Below are 22,015 nucleotides of genomic sequence, written 5' to 3' on the forward strand. Positions count from 1 at the left end.
AGCTCAACCTGTTTTGATCATAGGGCTAGATTTCAAGCTGGACCGTCCCTGTGAGCCACGTGCAGGCCCAGGTTGTGGCCTATAGGACCTGCGCGTGGCTGTTGCTACCCATGTGAAGAGCCTCCCCGTCAGTTCTCTCTCATCTAATTGGAGTAATGGGCAGGGTAGCCTTGCTAGATCCAATGAGGCCAATATGGTTTTAGGCTGGGCTTGGGCATCGCATACATGGTCTGATTAATTCTCGAGCTGGGCTTGGGCTCAAGTAAAAAAGCTCGGAGAGAACCATCTTTTTATGTACATGTACTACATTTTAATAATATGCCATTCCAAGTATCTGTAGTAGCAATCATCCATATCAGATGTGGACCTTTACTTTGCTGACACTGATTGCCAGCTGACACCGCAAATAGCAAGTTGCTATTGGTTGATGCTCTGGGCGCCACCATGACGTATGTATCTCTTTCGTGCTGTCCGTACATTTTACCACCTCATTTTGGATGAATCGAAAAGCATTAAAGATTCCAATATCAGGTGGACCACACCATGGAAAATATTTGTGATCGAATGCCTACCATTAAAAACTTCTTTGGGGCTACCAAAGTTTTGGATCAAGTTGATATTTGTGTTTTCCCTTCATCCAAGTAACTGTAACCTAATCAACAAGTTGGATGACACATAAACATTATAGATGGCTCTAGAAAGTTTTTAATAATGAGCGCTCAATCATCACTGTTTTCCTGTAGTGTGGTACACCTGAGATTTAGATATGCCTCATTTTAAAAATTGTATACTAAAATAATAATCCAAAATGGATGGACGGTGTGGATAAAGCACATACATTATTGTAGAGCCCAGGGAGTACCTAGCTACATTGCAACTGGCAGTGTAACTATGCAATCCGTGCGCCGAGTAAAGTGTTTGCTGCTTTGTGAAAGTGTCCCTCCGCTTTACTTAATCAGGAAGAATCAAATGAAAAATGGTGACTTTAACAAATTGTGGGACTGGCCCGGGCCCAAGAAATTTAATCAGGACCGATTCAGGCCGGGTTCGGGACTTAGGTCTGAAGCCTCGGGTACGGACTGGACCGAGGCCCGGTTTTGGTCCAGTCGGGCCTGTCCACTGCCAGTATTACTCCCATTTTACACCGCCTTCTTATTTAACGGCCTCCTTCCTTTCTCTTTTCCCAGACTCACTTTCTTCCCTCTTTCTTCTATCAAATCCTTCGCTCGTTTCCCATGAAACCCTAGAAAATTCTCCGAAGCTCTTTTCCGAACCGCAGAAAATCTGCCCAACTCCATTTCCCTCCTCGGAAACCCTAGCGAAAGGAACTCCAAAGCTCCACCGCTCTTGAAGTCCAACCCTCCATAAACCCTAGAAATCTCTACAAGCTTCGTTCCTCTCTTTCGTCCCTGGGAAACCCCGATCACGTCTTCCGCTTCAAGTAACTCTGGGTATTGCTTCTGCTTCTGCTGCCGATCTTTGCCTTTATAGACAGTTGCTGTTGCCGTACCTCATCTTGTTTCCTGGACTGCTGGAGTAGACTTTGATTTCGTTCAGGTACTTACTCGGTCTTCTATTCGATCAAGCGATGTATGTGATTTCACTGTTTTGGATTTGATTTTGCAGTGTGATTTTGTTCCATGATCAATATATAGGGCTATTCATTAAAAAAAATCAGACAGGGCTTTTGATGCTTGAATTAGGGTTTTTCTCCTTTTCGTGGTGTTCTATTTCAAGGTATTCTAGGATAGCGATGTCTATCTGATCTCCATGGTGTGCATGGCTGTGTGTACGGCCCCGCCATTTATGGGCATTGCCTTGAAAAACTGCATATATTGGTGGTCGTAACTGTCTCATTTGTGGTCTGAAATATGGTTTAGAACAGAAAGGGCAACAGTGCTCACTCAGCAGGCAAATGCCAATAGATCAAATGGATAGGATCACCAGATTTTTCTCCGAGTTTTGGGCTGTGGCCTTTCCATGGCCGCCTATCTGGAGAAAAATTCCTTTATCTTCACTAATTGTTTCAAATCTTCTTGATAGTTTTAACTGGTTGATTTTGGGAAGTGATCTTCCCACCACCAAAGTTGTCATCTTTCTCTGAACCAGAGATTGACAGTTCCCTTTCTTTCTAATTGTCACTAACAGGGGTTTTATATTCTGCCAATTCAATGGCGAATTCTTTGGACATGTCGCTGGATGATATTATAAAGAACAGAGGCAACAGCGATAGAGGCAGAGGCCGTAGCCGGGGCCGGGCCTGGGGCAGAGGCCGTGGCCGAGGCCAAGGTGGCTCATTTGATCGTGGAAGGGGGGCTGGAATGCTCCATCGAGGGCCTCTCAGGGTGAACACTCGGTCGTCACCTTATGCAATCGCCAAGGCAAGCTCGAAACTATAGCTGTTTTTTGCATATGTTCAAGAATCTGACTTGATTTAGAAATTCATACACGAAAGGGAGGAATTCCTAAGCTGATTTTGTACACGGAGAAGCTCAATTCGCAGCACCCACTTAAGAAGTCTTGGTTTCTGGTGTGTTTCTATCGTCTTCTCATGGATTATCCATTTTTAATGGGTTGTTTAAAGGGGAGAATTCTGAGGGACCCTCTTGGTAAATGCGGGATTCAACAGTGCAGGCCTTTGATTGTTATGATAGTACTTCATGGAGTTCCATGCGGAGGAGCTTCCCCGGTCGAATTTCAGAACTGGAGTTCTCACCAGTAGCGTATGCCCAGTATGTGTGTAATGGTTGGAGTTCTCTACCTCTGTTTGTTGTCCGTTTGCTTTAGTTGCAAGCATTCTAGGGTTTGGTTATTGGGTTTTGTGAGAATTTCAATTAGTGGCTACTACTCTGTTAGAAGTTTCTCTTTCGTTTTATGGAATTTTGCTGACCTCTGATTGACTCTTGAAGAGCGCCGGGTTGTTGTGTTTCGTGGTTGTGTGCTGACACATTCTTATACCAATCTGGATTTTTTCGCACACTTTCATCAGTCTTTCAGCAGAGCTAAGGATTTGATATGGCAACATGATATGTTTGAGGATAGCATGATAGCCGCCGGCCTGACTGGAATTGAAACTGGCACCAAATTGTATGTGTCCAACCTCGATTATGGAGTTTCCAATGAGGATATAAAGGTATATAAGCAGCAGACAATCTGCATGTCATTTTTGCCATTTCATGATGTTTCTAATTTTACTTGTATTCGGAATTCATTATGTTAATGTTTGAAAGCAATTCAGGAGCTATTTTCTGAGATTGGAGAGCTCAAACGGTGTGCGGTTCACTATGATCGAAATGGGCGCCCAAGTGTAAGCCTTCTTACTTTAGTTGTAGTTACTGATTAATGGTGTCATTTTCCTGCCCTTACGAATTAATGGTTGAATGGGTACTATCAATTTTATCTGGATCTGGATCTGTATCTTTGATGCAAGGACATGTGATAACCTAACCCTAGATGCATGTATAATCAGGTTAAAGAATATACAAATAAATACACCAATTAACTAACTGTTTCTAAACAAAGGAATTAGGTAAATCTCAACACAAAGATGAGGTTATTTCGTCAAGATCATGCCCCTTAGCATAAGATCACGTACACAGTAAAAATGGAGGACTTCGGGATATGAGGATATCCCAGATCTAGCATAAGTCAGTCCACGAGTAAGCTTGGATCTGATTCTTCTGACTAACCATCCCTCTTTTCCGTTCGAACTAGAAAGGGGTATCCAGAGAGAAACAAAAGGGTTGAAGGATGAGGGGTTCGAGATAAAGAAGTTATAGGTCCTTTGTCGTCAAAAGAAGGAGGATGATGATTCTTACCTTCTCCTGCACCTCAAAGATCTTGGAAAGAGGGAAAACCGAAATCGGGGTGGAATCCTAAACACCCAAGGGCCAATCCTGAAACCCTAATCTCTTGAATAAAGAGGAAGAAAATAGACGAATTCTTATTCATTCAATAATAACGAAAATAGGGTTCCTCACAACGTACATATAAGCTATGAAAAAAGTAAAAGTGCACTAAATCCTTTGAAAACAAGAATAGTAACAAAAAGATGAAAAATAAAGAAAGTTACAATAAAGCCCTTGAAACAAGAAAAATAACAAAAAAGTTCAAAACTAAAACACCCATGTGGTAAGGTGTGAAATCCGACCCATGGATCTATGGTTGGGGTGAACACCCGTGTGGTAGGGTGTGAAATTCAACCCATGGATCTATGGTCGGGGTGCGGTTATGCCGCTCCTGCACTCGTAGCTCGTCAGAAAGTGGGTCCGATGGACCCGTCGTCCATCCACATCAACTCTCCCACTCTGGTACTCTGTCGGCGACGCCTCCTCCTCTGGTGCACTCTAAAGGGTGCACCACTGATGTTCGCATCAATCTTAGTTTGCATGTGCTGTTTTTATCATCTAGAGGTGCATTTGTAGATGGAGTGGCATTACTGTGCTGTTGCTCCTGAGGAACCCACTTGAGAAATAGGAGAATTGAAAAGAAAATTTTCCTTCAATGAATTACTAAAAAAACATTGCAGTGAGATTGTTGTTAATATCTTGTTAGTTTGCTGAAGCTTTTTTGTCATATTTATTTTTAGGATGCAGTGTATGAATACCCTCACATGGATATTTATATTCACACTCATGCGAGAACAAGGGTAGGATTCTCCATTTTAGAACATTTAGGACATGGATATAGATCCAAGCATTCCATATAAATCACGTATTCATATTGAAGTTTATGGTTTTCAGTTGAAAGTCGAGTTGTTTGACATATTCTTATGAGAAGTCATGCAACGTTTGTTAATCTTTTTGGCATGTTCAATTAGGTGCTATTAAAAGTCATTACAATAAGGCCTCTAAAAATGTCATTACAATAAGACCTTTTAAGGTTTGACATCAATACAATTGGTTGGGATATAAAAAATAACATAACCATATAAGTAGGATTTGATCAAGAAATATCTACAAGCTTAGTGGGGTATTGAGTTCCAATATTGGTATTGTATTGTGTTTGACATGATGGGTTGAGCGGTTGAGCTACAACAAATATAAGTCTTTGGTTGGAGCGAAAGGAAAATGAATTTCTTATCATAAATCATAATAGAGGAATGTCAGGAAATCTCCAAGTTTGAACCAATATAAATGGATGGAAGTGTTTGGCAACCCATGATTGGATTTAAACAATATATGTCATACTTCCGACTGTAAGGCTTAAAGCCAGAGAAACATTGTGAATAGTTTGTAACTCTGTCATCAAAGTCTTCTGAAGCTCATCATGTTGTTGACAAACTTTACCTATAGATCACTTCTCATGGGCAATATATGTGAGGGCAATTTGTGTGGGGTTGTTCCATTTGTTACAAGGCATGAGGAGCAGTAGTTTCACTAGTAAAATTGTTATAACTAGAAGAAATGTGTAATTACAAAGTCTTTATCTTTTATGGAAGCATATTTTATTGTTATTTGACATTGGAGATCAATTGTTGTTTGTACTTTATGTGATGGGGTTTGCCATATGTTTCAAGGAACTAGGAGCAATGTTTCATTCACTAGTAAAAAAAAATGAAATAGTGGTTGCAATGCACTTGAAGAGAGGGAGTGAGAAAGGGAGAGAGATTGGATAGAGATCTTGGGAGTCGGGAAACAATTATTGTGATCATCAGGAAGCCTCTCATATTGCAAGTTACCGAGTCTTTGAGAACCAAGTATATTGAGGTTGACTGTTGTTTCATACATGAGAAGGTTCCTAGTGGTGAAATATCTTCACCGTATTTCAAGTTTCAGGATAAGCTCATTGATATGTTTCACTAATCTCTTGGTCGCAATCAATTTGCACATATTTGTTGTTCTTGATCACAATAAGTTCGCTGTTTGCACATATTTATTCCGAGTTGGGCATCAACAACGTCTATGCTCCAGCTTGAGGGGGAGTGTTAATGATGATGTGTATGGACCTTATGATTGTATGGCCCACCTAGATAATTGTAGTAAGGGCTCCACACCCACCTAGCGTTTGCCCTTGATCACATTGCCCCTTTCTTAGACATATTGGATGCAGGTAAGGTACATTTCATATTGTTATGAGGGCTTGGAACGAGGTGCTGGGAAGGGATATGATAGTCCACGTAAAGAAAATAGGGTCTTAGATGGGAACAATTTGTGAAATCTTATGTCTAAAGATGACCACAAATAGGTTGGACTTGGGACAAGGCTATTATGACGGTGGTGACAGCAACAACAATGATGTTTTTACTGCCCAATTGTGGCAGTTGCTTTTCATGAGTAGTTTAGTTTTTCGTGGATACGAAGGTTTAGTCACTTACAGAGGATAGTGCCTTAGTTGGGAACAAATAGCGAAATAGAATCTGTAAGGATGACAACCAATAGTCAGGACAAGGATATGATGAAGGTGATGATGCGATGGCAAAGATGATGATTTTGCTAAACATGACTTTCACAGTTGTTTTTCATGATGTTTTGTTCTTTGCTAATGTTACAATGCAACTGTTTCTTGTGTTTTTATTTTGGGATTTTATTCATAAAAGAAGTTTTTCCCAATTGCATCAACCTTTTCTCATCTTAATTTCTTTGGGATTGTGATAATCAATTCTATTTAATATGTATCAGTCCACTTCTAATCTGTTAGAATGGTAGAGTCGTTTAGTTGGTTTTCTTATCGTATTAACTCATTTTGAATACTTGTTGACCCAGTAATATTCCTGGATTTAGGGCATTACTTTCTACTTACAAATGACTTGACCTCCAAATTTTTTGACAGGGCTCGGCGGAAGTAGTGTTTAGCAGGAAAAGTGATGCTTTAGCAGCTGTAAAGCGATATAATAATGTTCAGCTGGATGGGAAGCCTATGAAAATTGAAGTCATAGGCAGCAACTTAGGCATGCCTGTCTCTGCTCGTGTGAATGTTGTTGGGGGAGCAAATGGAAGAGGAAGGAGGACTGTTGTGATGACGTATGTAAAATTACTTAACGCATCCCCTCAACCATTGCCTGGCTTCTGTTTTTATGATTTGCTATGTTAATTGTTGAATCTTCCAAATTGACATAATTGTTGCTGAGTTATTTTAAGTAACTTGGCCTTTTTGGGTTTAAAAGACTTGTCTATCTTAAAGGCAGGCTTTGTCGTCCCTGTACTAGCCATGCACTTTGCTGAAGGCCATGGATATATGGATGCTCTAACCCATGTCATGAAGCATGGTTGTGCCTGCATATTTCAAAATATGATCATTATAGACATTCTTTCATTTCTTCAACCTGCTTCTGATTTTAACTCGTAAGAGAGATCTCACTAGATGCTGTGGTTTGATAAAAAATGGTTTGGAGAATGTGATGGCTGTGAAAATGATCGAGTAGCTTGTTTTTAATTAGCAAAGTTTGTTCAAGATTATTGATGGTACATTCCCCCATTTCGTTTCATTCAGCTTGTCTGTTTTGGCCCTCTTGATCAGATTCCTAACTGTGGGTAGTTTTTCTGATTCATATGGTCACATATCTAGTAGTCTTCCTTAGAACCTATAATCTTAGAGTTAAAGACTAATTTCTAACAGTTAAATCTTCACAGATGAAATCAAGAAAAGGATCCTTAAGTTACCATATATGCAAAAGTAAGAGGTATGGCATGTGCACCACACATGGAGAGAGGAAGGGAGGGGGTGAGAAGGAGGGAAATGGATCTAAGCTGGAGAAACAATTTTGAAGAGGGAGGTCCCGTTTTTTGTCCCAAGGAAAATGCCTTTCATGACTTCTCTCATGCTAGCAGAGATGTCTACGAGAACTCGCAAATTGTTTTATTTCCAAATCTCCCAAATTGCCAATGGAAACAAGGTTTCATAGGCATTTCATTCTTTTCCCATGGGGCACCTTCATTGCCTTGAAAACTTAGCATCTTTGTTTCAGCCTAGGGCTTGGTGCCCTTTATGTAGTTTGATTTATGGTTATTTTTTCCGTACTCTTGTTGATATTATAGTTAGTGACAATAGTTTATTTTTGATAAGTATGGACTTGAACCCAATACCTCAAATATTGAAATGCCCTCTGTCTACCACTGAGTTATGGGCTCAAACCCTAGTAGTAACAATAGTTTATACGAATACAGAATTAAATATACTCCATGCGTTAATTAACATCTTTTATGAATGGTATTCTATGGGCGCATTTGGTAGCAACTTCTCTTTCAAAATAGAAGCCATTCTACGTTTTAGAAGACGATTTTAAGTAGTAAATAATGTACAAAGGCTGTACAAAATCTACTAGTTTTAACATCGTAAACTAACAAAATAACGAATCACTATGCCCCCCCCCCCCCCGCGGGCGGATAATGACTCTTCCAGAGCGCTAATTTCCACTCCATTCTTTCGATGACAACATCACAAAGATGAATAGTTAGCTTGCCAATGCATAGAGGAAGCCCCAAGTAAGAAGATGGGGAAGAACCAACTTTACACCCGAAAACCTCTGCCAAACTAGGAATAAGAGAATAAAAAATATTAACTCCTAGCATTTCACTTTTGAAAAGGTTAATCTTGATACCATGGACAACTTCAAAACAACGGATCACTTTCCTCAAATTAACCATAACAAATTCGCGTGTCATCTACTAATGGAGGGGCATGGGAAGGCCACCTTGAAACCATCGAAAAGCCCCACTAATTTCCCGTTCCTCAGTATACGACTTAGGCCACTAGAGGGTATCACAAACAAAAATGGGGACGGGGCATCTCCTTGTTGAGCCCCTGATAGAACGAAAAAAACCTTGGGGGATCCATTTACAAGCACATAAAATGATGCAGAGGATAGCCAAGATAAAATCCAATCCCGCCATTTCTGACCAAATCCAAGTCTACCCAGTAGGTAATCTAAGTTAGTGTTTTAAATAGCGTGTAGCGTATGGTGTAGTGTTCGATCCTCTATAGTGTGTAGCATAAGCTACACGATACTTTTATTTTTGAATTAAAATAATATAAATATAGGATAAATAATATAAATAAATATAAAAATAACAAAGAAGATTAAGTTAAAATGCATAGGATGTTAAATAGATCACTAACAAAAGAACAATAAAAAAAGATTATACAATCTCCCAAGTCTTAAGCCACAAATTTGTCAAGTACAAATCCCACAATGTTCATGAAACCAAACCACATTATAAATGATGACCTTTCTACTCTAAACTTTAGACTATAGAGGCCATCTTCCTCGTCAAGTAGTAAGTCATCTTCATCATCACCCATTCCTCCACCAAGTGTTTCATCATCAACATCTCCATCTGTATCATTCACCTTTTGTAGATCCCTATCTCTCTCTTCTACTACAAGAGCAAGAAATTGTCCTATAGGACCACCTACACATTAAAAAGAGATCCTATGGAATTTCTTTTCTTAAAAAAGTACATATAAAACTTCGTCTTGAAAGCTATAACTCGAGTACTCACTTAAAGGAGCTATAGCCTTTTTTTATTGGAGGAATGGGTATGAGTTGACCACCTTCTGATGGTGCATTATTACTAGTTGGAGCATCAAAATTTGGAATAGTGGTAATGGTACTAACATCAAATGCTGTCTCTATCCTCTTCGAGCCAAGATGTATCTTTAGGAAGAGTGGGGTCTTCTTTCTTAGTAATCCACTCATCATCAAAAGCAATATGGTTGACCAATATAAGGCCTACTTTAGCTATACACTTAATGCTTCTCTCCCATAACTTCGTATGTACATGACATAAGCCAAAGGATTCAACTTTGTTGCTCCAGCCTATTCCTTTTCTTCGTATGGACCTATCATATAATGATTTATATAAATTTTTTTTTTTTTTTGCTAATATACTAATTACTAAATCGCCAATTTAGAATATATTAAATAAAAAAAAATCTACTCAAAAGTACTCCATTTTCCCTCACAGCTTGAAGCACTAAATGTGAGACTTAAAACTCGGATGGCAAATCTCTTAAGCTATGGTGTTTTGTCTCTAAAGCGTGCCCAGTAATCAACTACACATTAATTAAAAAATAAAATTATCAAATGCTTTCATTAATTACATAAACATATTATGCAATTTTTTTATTTTTTTATTTTATAAAAGTGCAAATATAAAATCACCTGGTGAACGATGCATCGTGGTATCCATTGATGCAATTGAATATCAACAGCAATGTGATCTTTCCTATTAGGGATCATCCTTAACATGCACTCATATATAGCCCACTTTTTATCTTGGGGTGTGAACAGAACTTGTCCGAATATCGTATATGAGGATTCAAAATGTACTCGACTGCTTATAAAGGGCGATGAAGCTGTGGAGTCCATCTTTCATCTATCTTGTTCCAAATTGGAAGATATTTCTTGTCTACTTGATTGCAATTGAATGCTATATTCATTGTTGTCAAATGCGATCGCATATGTGCATATTGTGGATTGAATTGCATATGCTATGATGGCATATGCGATCCTGGCAAGTATGCCATGGCATAGTTTTATATGCGACCAATATGCGATCGCATATTTCCCAAAAGCCAGAGGAAGCAAATTTTTTTTTTTTTTCCAGTTTGGAGAACTTCTGCCTATAAATAGGCGCACTCATATGTCCCCCCATTTTCACTATTCTTTACTCTAAAGCTCTAGATCTCTTACACCTCTTTCCCTCTTACTCTAATCTCTCTACAATTATTTCAAGTATGTTTATTTTTTGTATTTTATAAGTTGTGCTTACTTTTTGTAAATTAAGTTGTAAGTAATAACATGTAAGTTGTTTCAAGTTATCCATTTATCAGTAAAATTTCTTTGTTTGGAGTTTTTAATAATTATTTCTCTTTTAACGTAGCTTGGCGATGGTTTTGTTAAAATTTATATAATATAATATAAGTAATTAAATATATAACTTAATGAAACACTCAAACTATAATGAAATAAGTAAAATAACCCAATCCAATCATGTGTACTAATTAGGCTAGTTTTTCTTTCTTTTTTTTTTTAAAAAGAAGTTTTTTTTTTTTTAAAAAAAAATATGCCATGGCGATCGTACGATCGCATATGTGAACAATGTATGCTAATTGCATGTGATCGCATATGCGATTTGACAACATTGGCAATATTCTCCTTTGCTGAGTCCATCAATTCATACAAAAAGCCCATCGCATGCCTCTTCTCAGAATACACTTCTCTTAACACACTCACCCTTGACATGGTGCTCTTCAAGTACAAGGAAACCTGCGGCCAAAACTTCAGATCAAACATTATGATAGTCTGTACTTTCACTCCTTTTGGCTTTTCAGCTTAAGCACAAGATGACCACTTTGTTGATGATAATATGGCTTGAAGAGGTTTTTGCTTATAAAGACTTCGAAAGGTGAGGAATGTAATGGCAATGCGTGTCACCACTAGCTGTAGAAGCTCAATATTTTTTGTAAAGCTTCTCATCATACTAAGAAGAACTATCCCATGCCCATAAATGAACTTTGAAAATTTTCTTGCCTTCTCGAGTGCCTTGGAGTACATTTTCGTCTTTCCTATATCTTCCAACATTAGGTTTGTGTAATGCGCAGTACATGGAGTCCAATATAACGTCTTTCTCTTCTCCATCAACTTCTTCCCGACACTCACGTAGCTTGAATGGTTATCTGTGCTAACCTACACCACAATCTCTTTCCTGATTTCTTCCTCAACATCGTCAAGTTACTTAAACAACAAATTGCCATCCTTTATAGAATTTGAAGCATCAATGGACTTGTAAAACATTGTTCCAACTGGGCTATTTGTTAAGAAATTAACGGCGCATCTATTTTTCCCATATGCAAACATAATTGCGCAGCCATGTGTTTTCCAAGATTCCTTGTACCCCTTCATTAAATCATCAACATGATTTACTTCTTGAGTATCCACGTCTTCATCTCATGCATAAATGGTGGCTTTAAACCAGGTCCAAACTTTCCAATTGCCTCACACACAACAGGAAAGTATGGGCTATTGCACAAGTTGAATGACAACACATTCACATAAAAAAATCTCTCAATCACCTTATAAACTTCTTCTCTCTTCCTTCTTCCACTTCAAAGTGAATGTTGCTTTTTGTCAACCTCGTGCTCTTACCTATCGGCTTACCATGCCAGAAATAGTACCACTACCAACCTCATATACATAATTACCCACCCCCCACGCTACCAGACTCGGATAAATATGTTGAACACCTCATTTATCTTTTAATTTTTTCTTCATGATGCTCCTTGAGAACCTTTGCACACTCCATCGTCACTTCTTTTGTTACTTCTCAGGCATGGCTTCATCTTAGTGTGGGTTGTGATTAAGTGATGCTTTAAGGGCGTCACCCCTCCTGTACACTTTTGCCCACAAAATTTACATAGTGCATAATTCCCATGAGTTCTTGATTGATCATCAACAACATCTTTCCATGCAAAATCTCTGTCTCTATCTCTTTGCATTCTGACCTCTCTAATCTGTTCTTCTTAATTTACTGAAACATTACAAAATCTCAAGTCACAAGTCACATGGCGAATAACATTCAACAAATATACTCATTTTTTTTAGGGCCACATTATAGAAAATAGGTGAATAAAGATCATGCAACTAATTGTGGCTATAAGGAATGTAACCACTAACAACTAACAACTAATACCTAGTAATACGAGCTTAGTCAGTAAGCCCTAAAATAGTGGTTGTAGCATATGCAACACTAAAATGAGCCATTTTCATGCAAAATAGGTCTATAGGTGGGCCATTTCCATGTAAAACACTAAAGCAATGGTAGTACGCAATCAGTGCTTGTCAACACAAGCTCATTCTACAAAACCAGCATCCCTAAGAGGGAAAAAAATGAAAAAAAGGCATCCAAATAGGGAAAAAATGAAAAAAAAATGGCAAACAAATAGGAAAAAGGTGAAAAAATGTCATAATGTATGATATATCAATCATTTTACCAATAAAATTAAAATAAATATAACTAAATGAGGTTAATAGTAATAAATATACCTTTAATCTCTTCCAAATCAAGCAAAAATCACAAATTGGAAGGCCCACAACTCCATGAACATCAAATTGGGGGAATTCTTATGTTTCCTTTGTTTTTGGTCCAATGCCTTTGAAATTCTACCTGTAAGATCCTTTGATATGTCTGATCAAAATCTTAAAATCTTTCTTCAATAGATGTCTGGATTGAGAGAATCGAAAATCCATCATTTTTTTTTTTTTGTGGAAGCAACGCTGCTAGAGTCGGGTAGGGTTTTCAAAACCCCTTTGAAATACCTTTAAGTTATACAGTTACCTCTATTGTGTGAGTTTGCTACCAATTATAACACCCAAATTCTCTCCAACCGTACAATTTGATGCCCAAAATCAAATGGTTAGGATTGTCCAATGGGTGTAATAATAAAATATCATCTATCCATGATAGGACCACAATTTGGATGATCCAAATTGACGTGAAGTACCGCTGCATGTGATGTATACGAGTCAACACCATTTTCAAAAGAACCATGTGACTAACAATTTAACTATCTTAAAAATAAAAAGAGTTGCTGGTGGCTACATTACCAGAGATACACGCTACATACTTCGTTGCGTATGCTACACGTACTGTAGCTTACACTACATGGGGGCACGTTGGTTGAGTTTTAGCTATGCTACGCTACATGGGGGAACGTTGGTTGCGCTTCCGAAATATTATTAGATAGCACTAGTATGAGTTTGGAAGCCAAGATTTTGTAAGGAGCACCCAAGAGGCTTGTAGGACAAAAATCCTCGAGGTCATAAACTCTGTCAACCTTAGGGACGAGGGCTATGAAGGAAGCTCCCCCTAGCTCTGAAGATTTTGTCCAAGTGGAAAAATTCCAAAAGAAAATCTACCAACTCCTTTTCAAGCCATCCTAAAAAGTTGGAAAGAAAGAGGGAAGCCATTCGGATTAGGGGACTTATTTTTTTATTTTTTGAAAGGTGACGAGATTGTATTGAGAAAAAAGAAGGGAAACGAAGGGGAGAAAAGAGAGTCTGCCGAGAGAGCAGACGCAATAAAACTCCAAAAAGACAAAAAAAGACAGCCGCAGCTAGACCCCTAGGAAAAGAAGATCATTGTCCTTCAAGACTTCATCATTATAAGCCCATTCGATTAATAGCCGCTTAGCCTTAGACGAAACAGCCTCTGAAGAATTGGAAGAATCCCTGAAACATCTACCATTGCGTTCTTCCCAGACCGACCACCAGATCGCAAGAACAGCCATCCTCCAAATTCTAGTCTTCACCTTTCCAATATAGACCCATGCCAAGCAAGAAGAAGGTGGTTCACCTTACTGGGGGTGCACCAGTTGATATTAAATTGAGAGCAGAAATCGGTCCAGATTGAGGATATGAAGGTGCAATGTAGCAGCAAGTGGTCAACCGATTCTTCCTCCCGCATGCAGCATAAACAAATGTTAGTGAGAATCATTCCCCGTTTCCTCAAGTTATCTATTGTGAGGATCTTTTTGTTTTTTACCAACCAACCGAAGATGGTGTATTTAGGAGGGGCAGAATATTTCCAGCTTCCAGCTGTGATAAGGCTGCTGGGTAGCAGTGTCTCCTGGGTTGTTTTGGAGCTGATTGTAGAGAGATCTAACAGAGAACCTGCTGGACGTTTTCGGTCTCCAAACAATACTATCAGATACGAACTGGACAAGAGAAGTAGCATACATGCACTGTAGCAAATCCATGAACTCGCTTATTTCCCAGTCATGGAGGTTTTGTCTGCAAACAATGTTCCACACTAACTTTCCTACGGATAGGGAGTAGCAGTCAGCCACCATGATATCTTTAATGGGAGCTAAGAGGAAGATGTTTGGAAATCTGGCTTTGAACGGCGTCTCCTATCCAGGTATCAAACCAGAAACGAATGTTCGCCTCATCACCAAGGGCGAAGCCCACGCTTTTGAGAACCTCCTCTTTCGTCTTCAAGATACCCCTCCAAATAGCAGACGCCCTGTAGGACGACGAATCTTTTGTCCACCACCCATTCGCTGACTTCCCATATTTGCTTTTGATGATAGTGTTCCAAAGGTTCCCATCTTCTGAACCTAATCTCCAAAACCATTTTCCAAGCAGCGCTCGTTTCATAATCTTTAGGTCTTTAACCCCAGCACCACCTATATAAATCTGCCTGCACACCTCTTTCCAGTCGACGAGGTGAAGTTTTTTCTTATCCTCCTTGCCGTGCCAAAGGAAATCCCGCCTTAACTTTTCCATGGAAGACAGCACCGAGCCTGGATATCTGAACAGGGAAATGAAATACTGCGGGAGATTAGAAAGGGCGGCCTTAATAAGAGTAAGACGCCCTCCTAGGGATAAATAGCGACATTTCCATCTGGCAAGATACTTCTCGAATCTGGAAATAACCTTTTCCCAAAGGTTCTTTGGGGGCGAACCTATACACAAAGGGAGCCCAACGAAAGAGGTTGGGAGAGAGCCCGAAGAGCAATCAAAAGCTTACGCCATCAGATCGATCTCCTCTTTCTCCAAATTAACACCAAATATTTTGGATTTCGCCAGATTAACTCTCAAGCCCGAAACGGCCTCGAAACATCGCAAGGTAGTACGAAAAAATTAAAATGTTGTCCGCAAATTGGAGGTGCGTTAGTGGCCTGTCTAAACCTTTCATTTTGACACCACATAAAATACCTTCTAGTTGGCCTTTGTGTAGCATTTTAGATAACTCGCGGTCACCTTGTCTAAGACCTCGCAAGCTCTTGAAGAAGCCTTTGGGGGACTCGTTAAGGAGAACGGAAAAGTGGGCCGAATCAATACATTCTCCCATCCAGGCTCTCCATTTGTCCCCAAACCCCATCCATTTCATCATATATTGCAGAAAATTCCTGTCAACGTATTCATAGGCTTTCTCAATGTCCAACTTGCATATAATGCTCCTCTGACATTCTGTGGCTCGAATCCAGGCATTCGTTTGCGATTAACGCACAATCCACGATCTGCCTGCCTGAGGTAAATGCACTTTGATTGCCGGATATGATCTTACCCATAAGCTTCTTTAATCTGGATGTCAAGACTTTAGCAAGGATTTTGTAGGGGCCACCCAGAAGACTAAGTGGTCTGAAGTCTTTGAGTGATGCAACCCCAGAAATTTTTGGAATAAGAGCAATGAAGGACGCCCCAAGACTTTTCGATAATCTGCCTCTCTTATGGAATTCCATGAAAGAAATCCATCACATCCTTTTGAATAATATCCCAAAAGCATTGATAGAACATAATGGGGAATCCATCTAGCCCAGGAGCCTTATCGCCGCCAAGGGAATCTATGGCCAATTTCATTTCCTCCACTGAAAAGGGGGCTTCGAGCGAGGTGGCGTCTTCAGGAGATATGCTGTCAAGATGAAGGGAGTCTAAACGTGGTCTGACCCACTCTTCTCCCTTAAGGAAGGAATTGAAGTGCGCAATAACCTCTTCAGCAATTCTGTCTTTGTCCTCTATCCAAATCCCGTTCACAACTATACCGCTGATCTTGTTGCTTTTGGCACGCATACTGGCTATGCTATGGAAATAACTAGTGTTTTTATCTCCCTCAATCCATTTAGCCCGGGATTTTTGTTTCCACGAAATTTCTTTTTCTAGAGCCCTACCAAAGAGAGTTTGGATTAACTCAATTCTTCTAGCCATAGTATCAGAAGACATCAGAATGTCTTCAGCTTGAACATCGATCCTCTGCAACTCAGATAAAATCGAATCCGTTTCCGACTCCCTGATAAGGAATTCCTTTTGATACCACTCTTTCAAATTGCCTTTCAGACGTTTGAGTTTGGAACATAGCCTATAACCAGCAAATCCTTCCACTTGATACCCTTCCCACCAATCAGAAATCTTCTGGCGGAATCCTTCTATTTTGAGCTAGGAAAGATCGAACCTGAAGGGTTTAGGGCCCCAGTTGTGACACTGGATGGAGAGGATGATTGGGCAATGGTCCGATGTAGTTTTCGAGAGGATAACTTGAGAAGTAGAAGGGAAATAGTCCAACCATTTAGAGGAGACCAAAAATCTGTCTAGCCTGGATAGAATAGGGATTGCTCTCTTGTTAGACCAGGTGAATCTGGATCCCAGTAAAGGATGATCGACAAGCTCCTGATCTTCAATCCAATGAGAAAAGGAAGTCAGAGCAGGAGTCACCTTGTTTCCGTGGGATTTTTCATTGGCGTATTTGATGATGTTAAAATCCCCCACGATGCAACAAGGACCTGCAAAGCTTTGTTTGGAAGCACTAAGTTCATCCTAGAAAGCTTTTCTGCTGGTGTCTTGAGAAGGACCGTAGATTGAGGATATAAGATATTGAAACTCGGTAGAGATTTGAATTAGGATGACAGAGACCGAATACGATCCAACCCAGCTTTTCTGCAAACTCCATTGGGATGATCTCCATGCTAGCAGAATGCCACCGACACTTCCTATAGAGTCGAGGATTACCCATTTAGTGTCTTTGGCCTTCCAGAGAGTACCCATCAGCCTATCATTGAATCGGCTAGCCTTAGTTTCCTGAAGGCAGATTACGTCTGAATTCTGCCTGTCACAGGAGTCCTTAATTAGGCATCTTTTTTGTTTGGACCCCACTCCCCTGACGTTCCAAGAAATAATCTTCATTGAGGAACTGAGCTACCCCGAACTCCTTGGAACCCATCTGAATTGCCTGGAAACGACGCAATACTTTGCAATTCTCTGCTACTACAAGATATGGAACGCCGACTTCTAGGGGATTTCATTGCTGAGAGGGGACAACTGCGAGACTCCACACATTGGAATAATGCTATGTAATCCTCCAGGCAATCTCCAAAGGATAAACCTAAGGATTTGCCGACGTGAACCACAACGTCTCGGATCCACATCTTTTTCTGAATAATCTGTATCAGATTAGCTCTATTTGAGTCCTCCGTAATCTTCTTATCCCCGGCTTCTTCGTGGATTGGATTAGTACCAGTTCAAATCTAAAGCAGTTCAGCTTCTATTACATATATGTCCGGGACCTCCTGAAAGAGGGTGAGAAGGCCATGATCTGATCTATCACAAAAAGAGGATAAAGGGGAAGATAACAGAGAAAGGGGGGAAGAGGGGTTATCTGATTGAGCTGACTCGTCGCGAGAAACGACTGCCAATTTGATTTCATTGTTAGAGAAGGGGGCTTCAAGAGCCGAAGCTTCCTCACTAGAGATTTGTGGAAAGTCCAAATTGTCCATCCTAGGTCTCATCCAAGATTTAACAAAGAGTAATGAAGAATAGAAGGGGACAATATGATCAGTTACCCACTGGCTGCTGTAGAACTTCAAATTTTGAACCATTAATCGAAATGCTACTTATGTTATTGGATCTTGATCTGGCACCGACAATAGAATGGAAGTATCATGTGTTTTCGTCACCAGCCTTCAGCCAAAGGGCCCTTGACCTCTGTCTTCATTTAATTGCCCGTTGATTGGCGACTCTAGCATAGTCACCTTTGAGGGATTCCTTGAGAACTTTGTCCTCATCAAATAGGGGATTTGATTCCTCCAGCAAATCGAGTTAGAAGTAGACGCAGCCTCGAGTTCGACCTCAGATTTCTTCCTCCAATTGATCAGATAAGCTTTAAGAGTTTAAGTTTTTGACTTAGATGAAAATTGGGCTACCTGAAGCTGAAAGTGAAGTCCACCAAATAGAAACCAGGGAAGGGAAGCCATGAGAACTCAAATCTGATAGGCTTGGGGCCCCAACTTTCATTGACCCAGTCCAACAGAACATGACAATGGTTTGAAGCAGGCTGGGGAAGGCCGTGTTAAATGACGGGATAAACCTCAAGCCAGGCCGGGGAAATGAGAAATCTATCAAGATGAGAGAATTTTTTTATGTTTTATTTTATTTTTTTGGGGTGAGGGATTGACCATTAGACCAAATAATTTTTCACATTTAGAAGGAGATCAATAAGGTTGTTATTCCCCACCCAATCCGTGAACATTTTCTTGCTCCTAGTGATGCGGCTGTCATTTGCTTTCTCATATGAGAATTGAACGACATTAAAATCACCTCCCAGGCACTAAGTGAGGGGCCACTTCTCCTCAATAGCATTTAAATGCTCCCAGAGAAGATGTCCCGAAGGAGCAAAACAGGGGCATAAGCTAGTGTTTGAACTTACTGTATTTGTTGTTGGCAACTTGAAAAGAGGTAAAGAAATAGTTCAGAAGATTCGAAAGGGCTGTCGTTAATGAATGTAATCCTCCCCTCCAAAATATAAGTGTGGCCGCATATACCTTGAAAGCTTCTTCTCAACTCTTTTGATGGTAGGGTCCCAAAATGATATTGCTCTTGTATCACCCCTTAGGGGGGAAGGCCGGGATAGGACGAGAAAGTCAATTTCATACATCCCAGTTGCTTCACGAGATCACCAACCACCCGTTCATCGACCTTTTTGGTTGGGCATAGGTGATGCGAGGCTAGAATCTCGCTTTTATTGCTTGGAATGGGGGCATTTCGTGTCAGAAGGTTTGTGTTGAAACTAGCTCTTGATAGGATTGTGGACAATCTTAGAAGCAACATAAATTTTTTATTATTTTATTTTATTTTTTGAATGGTAAAGATGTTGATTGCTTTTTGCAAAATACTACTACTAATACTATACAAAGCGCTATGAAAACTGAGAAACTTCCAGCTTCTCAAAAAAAGAACATGTTTCTCTTCTAAATTAGAGTCGGACCCCTTAAAAATATGGGAGCCCCAAGCCTAGGCTAAAATAAATCACTTGGTTCCGTTGAAAATCATTCATTGCGACTCTCATTTATTGTCGAATATTCTACTGTTTCTTTCTTTCCACAGAGCCTAGAAGAAGACCAAAAAAGCCAAACCTCCATAAAGCATCCTTTTTCCTATCAGCAAATTATGTCGCCTTCCAAGTAAGCATCAACATTGCAATTGACTCCGGCATCTCTCACTCTCCTCCAAACATGTCAAAGACTCACCTCCAAATGTTAGCCGGCACCTCACGATGAATCAACAGGCGATTGCTCGTCTCTTCATTCCTCATGCATAGGCTGCAAACATTTGCAATAATCATCTTTCTTTACCAAATCTTATCAATAGTAAGAAGCTCATCTATCGCAGAAATCCATCCAAATGTTACCACATTCGGAGGTCATGGGAATCACCAGATTTGGGCTATTGGACCAACTCCATTTTCAATAGAAGGAATGGAATAATAGGGCATGTTTTATAGTAAAGCCTATTCATTGGAATTGGTATTTTTAAAGGCTTAGGGGAATGTATTGTGCATGTGTGCTTTTCTTGGGTGTAGTTGAGATGAAATGGAAGGAACATTCAGAGACGAGAGTCAATTTTGAGGAGTCTATTTGTGTTTTGGTTGGCAAAGTTTGGTGATCCCTCGTGTGCGCTCGTGTTGCTCTAATTTTTCAATTTGGAAAATTTCTTTTTCGATTGTAAGAAAAAGAAAAAAGAGAGTCGGGACAGATTAAATGTAGAAAGTAGGAAATAGGAAAGTGGATGCATCACACATAGTGTTTTGGCGCTTCTATATATATTCGTTGGCCCATATAACAGGCATTAAAAGCCTTTGTTTTATGTTTATGCATTTGTTTAAACAATAAAAAGAAGAAAAAAAAAAAGTTTCTGTTTGTGCATGCATGTGCGCACATGCATGCATCTATAGCTTGGATTGGAATATCCGTATTTTATCGGCTTGATACGATACAGGATACGACCTTGTATCGGTCATATTGGTAACCGTTGAACTGTATCGGTGCTGATATTATGTACCCCGTATTGATCAGACCGATACGGGTATAAAAGGGCAGAAACGACCCCTATTTTCCCCTTTTCAATCTCTCTCTCTCTCTCTCTCCCTCATTTCTCCTCCAAGCTTTGAAATCCCTCGAATACAACAATCGTAAGGGATTTACGGCGCCGTTAACAACAACTTGGAGGATCAAAACATCGATTTTCAGCTGATTTTTAGGATCGAAACAATTCGGGGTCGGTTTTGAAAAAATCAGAAAAGAGGTTAAAAAATCAATTTTTTGCTATTGATCTTTATTCTAATCCATATTTATGTTTATTATACCCCTAGCTCTACAAAAAACTACCATATTTGAAGATCGTTTTGAGCTTTTTTTTATTTTCTTGGCATTTATGCCCGATTTTTGTATATTTTTTGATTTTTTTTTTTTTAAATTATTATTTTAAATCTGACCTCATATCTGTACTGATGACCCATTTTTGATCTAGATCTCATCGAAAAAAAGTTATTATTATTATTAATCTGACCCATTATTATTATTAAATCTATCGAAAAATTGTAAATTCTAGATTTTTGTTAATCTAATCACAAATCTGGAGAGGAGATGGCTTTTAGATCAAATCTACCTCAAATCTGATAAAAACTAAAGTTTTTTTTTTTTTTTTTTTTTTTTTGTTTTTTTTTGTTTTTGTTTTTTGAATTCGAAAATTTTGAAAATTCCAGATATATATGTATATATATGTTTTTGTTAATTTTTTTTAATATGTTGAAACTTGAAATGTAATGCATGTCTAGGGGGATGCAAATTTCTTGGTTGCTTCAATTTCAATTTCATATGCTTAGTTTCTTAGTTGATGTCTTGATGATGCAAATTGATAATACTTTTTTACATACGTGATACACCTCACCTGTAACACATTCTCCAAGCAAGCACGTACTAGTGAATAGACTAGTGAGTACTGGGTAGTGATACTTCTTGGACATATTAGGCTATTAGCAATATATGATATCAATTTATGACATATATCAACAGTTTATATGAAAAAAAAAAAAAAAATCAACGCCAGAACTTATAGTAGGTTAACCCCCTAGGACAACATTCTTACCAAAGAATGGTCCGATATGTCATTGAATACATGTTCAAAAATAAAATAAAATGATGGATTTGTGAATATCTCATTCCTCCCCCCCCCCCCCCCCCCCCCCCCTTTTTTCCATATTTTTTGGCTTATAAAAATTCTGACAGATGTGGCCCCGATTCTGAT

General features: G+C 39.3%; 1 protein-coding gene across 3 annotated transcripts in view; it reads left to right on the forward strand.

The window, feature by feature from the left end:
* The first annotated feature begins 1,123 nt into the window (after positions 1-1,123).
* The window catches only part of LOC131228015 (THO complex subunit 4D), a 45,278-nt gene continuing 24,386 nt past the window's right edge, over positions 1,124-22,015 (forward strand). The window contains exons 1-5 of one of the 3 annotated variants that reach the window (XM_058223832.1): positions 1,124-1,557; positions 2,149-2,381; positions 2,990-3,133; positions 3,239-3,307; positions 6,772-6,981. In XM_058223832.1, coding sequence (XP_058079815.1) covers positions 2,172-2,381; positions 2,990-3,133; positions 3,239-3,307; positions 6,772-6,981 — 633 coding nt within the window. In that variant the 5' untranslated portion in view covers positions 1,124-1,557; positions 2,149-2,171. Of the gene's footprint in view, positions 1,558-2,146; positions 2,382-2,401; positions 2,733-2,989; positions 3,134-3,238; positions 3,308-6,771; positions 6,982-22,015 lie in introns of those variants that run through there. The other 2 variants (XM_058223830.1, XM_058223831.1) reach the window with 2 other exon arrangements.

Source organism: Magnolia sinica, chromosome 15, assembly GCF_029962835.1.
Source record: "Magnolia sinica isolate HGM2019 chromosome 15, MsV1, whole genome shotgun sequence".
NCBI lineage: Eukaryota > Viridiplantae > Streptophyta > Magnoliopsida > Magnoliales > Magnoliaceae > Magnolia > Magnolia sinica.